Below are 1,468 nucleotides of genomic sequence, written 5' to 3' on the forward strand. Positions count from 1 at the left end.
GACATCCATTTCAATCAGGTGCCCCACGTCCTCCTAGGCTGTTGCCTCCAGGCTCCCTGCTGCATGACAGAAGTCCTGTATCAGACTACAACCTTGTGCTGCAAATGCGGGCTCTCTCAGGAAATGCCATAATCCTGGCAGGTTCTAGCAAGCTATTCACCCATACTTCAGATGAGCTGTCTGACATTTAGCATACAGTCCTTTCCCTTCAAACCCTGCCTCCCAGCTTCCCCATACTAGCTGTGGGGAGAGTGACTACGTGTGAGGAGACAGAGAGTAAAGATTCCTGGTTGCCCGGAGGAGTGTGACGGACTGCCCTGTGCCTGAGCCCGGGCAGCCACAACAAAACGAGCCATCACCACGGAGCAGTTCCCATCTTACCCACCAGCTCTGGAGGCCCCTGTGGCTGCAACTTCAGCAGCATCCCCTGCCAGAGTCTGACAGCTGGGTACTAAAAGCTCTGCCTGCCAAGGGGGAACAGGAAGCCTGTGCCTCTGCCTTTCCCCAGCAACTTGGAGGCTCAGCAGCTTATGCAACAGACACCCAAATATTTGTGCCAGATGCCTGATAGGGTTTCGCGAGAAGCACAGAATATCGCAGCAGGGCACCGTGCTGATTTGGCACTGAACACCCTTAACCCTGCTGCTAACCCACCTCAGGCAGCCCCTTGGTTTAGCCCTTTAGTTGAGCCAAGCCTCCTGCGTGATCACATCCAGGGGAGCCATTCCCTGCCAAAGGGACACAATGGCAGCTGTAGTGAGCACTCCCCAGCAGCGTGATCAATGCTGGCAGCTCCGACTCACTCCCCTTTTGGACTTTTCCCCCTGCCTGGAGTCCAGCTGACATGGCACCTGCTCCCCAAAGGGCTCTCCTGCACCCTTCTGCACTCACCGGACACTCTGAAGGACTTGCTGCCACATTTCGGTCCAGTTCAGCCCACACGTGACACTGGACCAGGAAGCACCGATTGCTGCTGTCTCCTCCTCTCGGATTTCTCCATAACATTGCAAACTGTGTCATCTCATCTTGCCACCTGCTGCTTAAGCAGGGGATTGCAGATGACTTGGCCACCTGGGCACATCTTCAACTCACCTGTGTTTTTGGATCAGATGGAAAAAAAGTGAGGCCCCGAGAGAAAATGACTGCATTTAACTTCAGGGGATTATATGTTGTTTCCCTACCATTGCACTTCCCTTTCAGCTGGGGAAAGGATTCTCCTTCACTTCCTGTCCTAAACTACTAAGCAGTGGCCTTCATGCAGAATGGCTGCTGCGCTTCACCCCAGAAGCAGCTGCTTTTCAGTGATGGGAGAAATATCCGTGTCTTTATGCACTGTGCAAGGTGTTGTAGGATGATCACTGCCATCCTTGGCATTCACGTCTCCATTTTGCTATGGGTCTTTGCATTTCAGGGCTGCCTGTCGTGGCGGTGGCAATGGGAGCAGCGGGGCAGTCCTTTGCATGGTCAG

The 1,468-nt window shown here is 53.9% G+C and overlaps 1 protein-coding gene across 2 annotated transcripts in view; it reads right to left on the minus strand.

Annotated features, from left to right (window-relative positions):
* LOC102386213 (epoxide hydrolase 1-like) overlaps nt 1-1,016 on the minus strand; it is a 17,171-nt gene extending 16,155 nt beyond the window's left edge. For both annotated transcript variants that reach the window (XM_025216753.1, XM_006034703.3), the window contains exon 1: nt 892-1,016. In XM_025216753.1, coding sequence (XP_025072538.1) covers nt 892-920 — 29 coding nt within the window. In that variant the 5' untranslated portion in view covers nt 921-1,016. The remainder of the gene's footprint in view (nt 1-891) is intronic.
* Between the last annotated feature and the right edge of the window lie 452 nt (nt 1,017-1,468).

Source organism: Alligator sinensis, unplaced genomic scaffold (genome assembly GCF_000455745.1).
Source record: "Alligator sinensis unplaced genomic scaffold, ASM45574v1 scaffold1456_1, whole genome shotgun sequence".
NCBI classification, from domain to species: domain Eukaryota; kingdom Metazoa; phylum Chordata; order Crocodylia; family Alligatoridae; genus Alligator; species Alligator sinensis.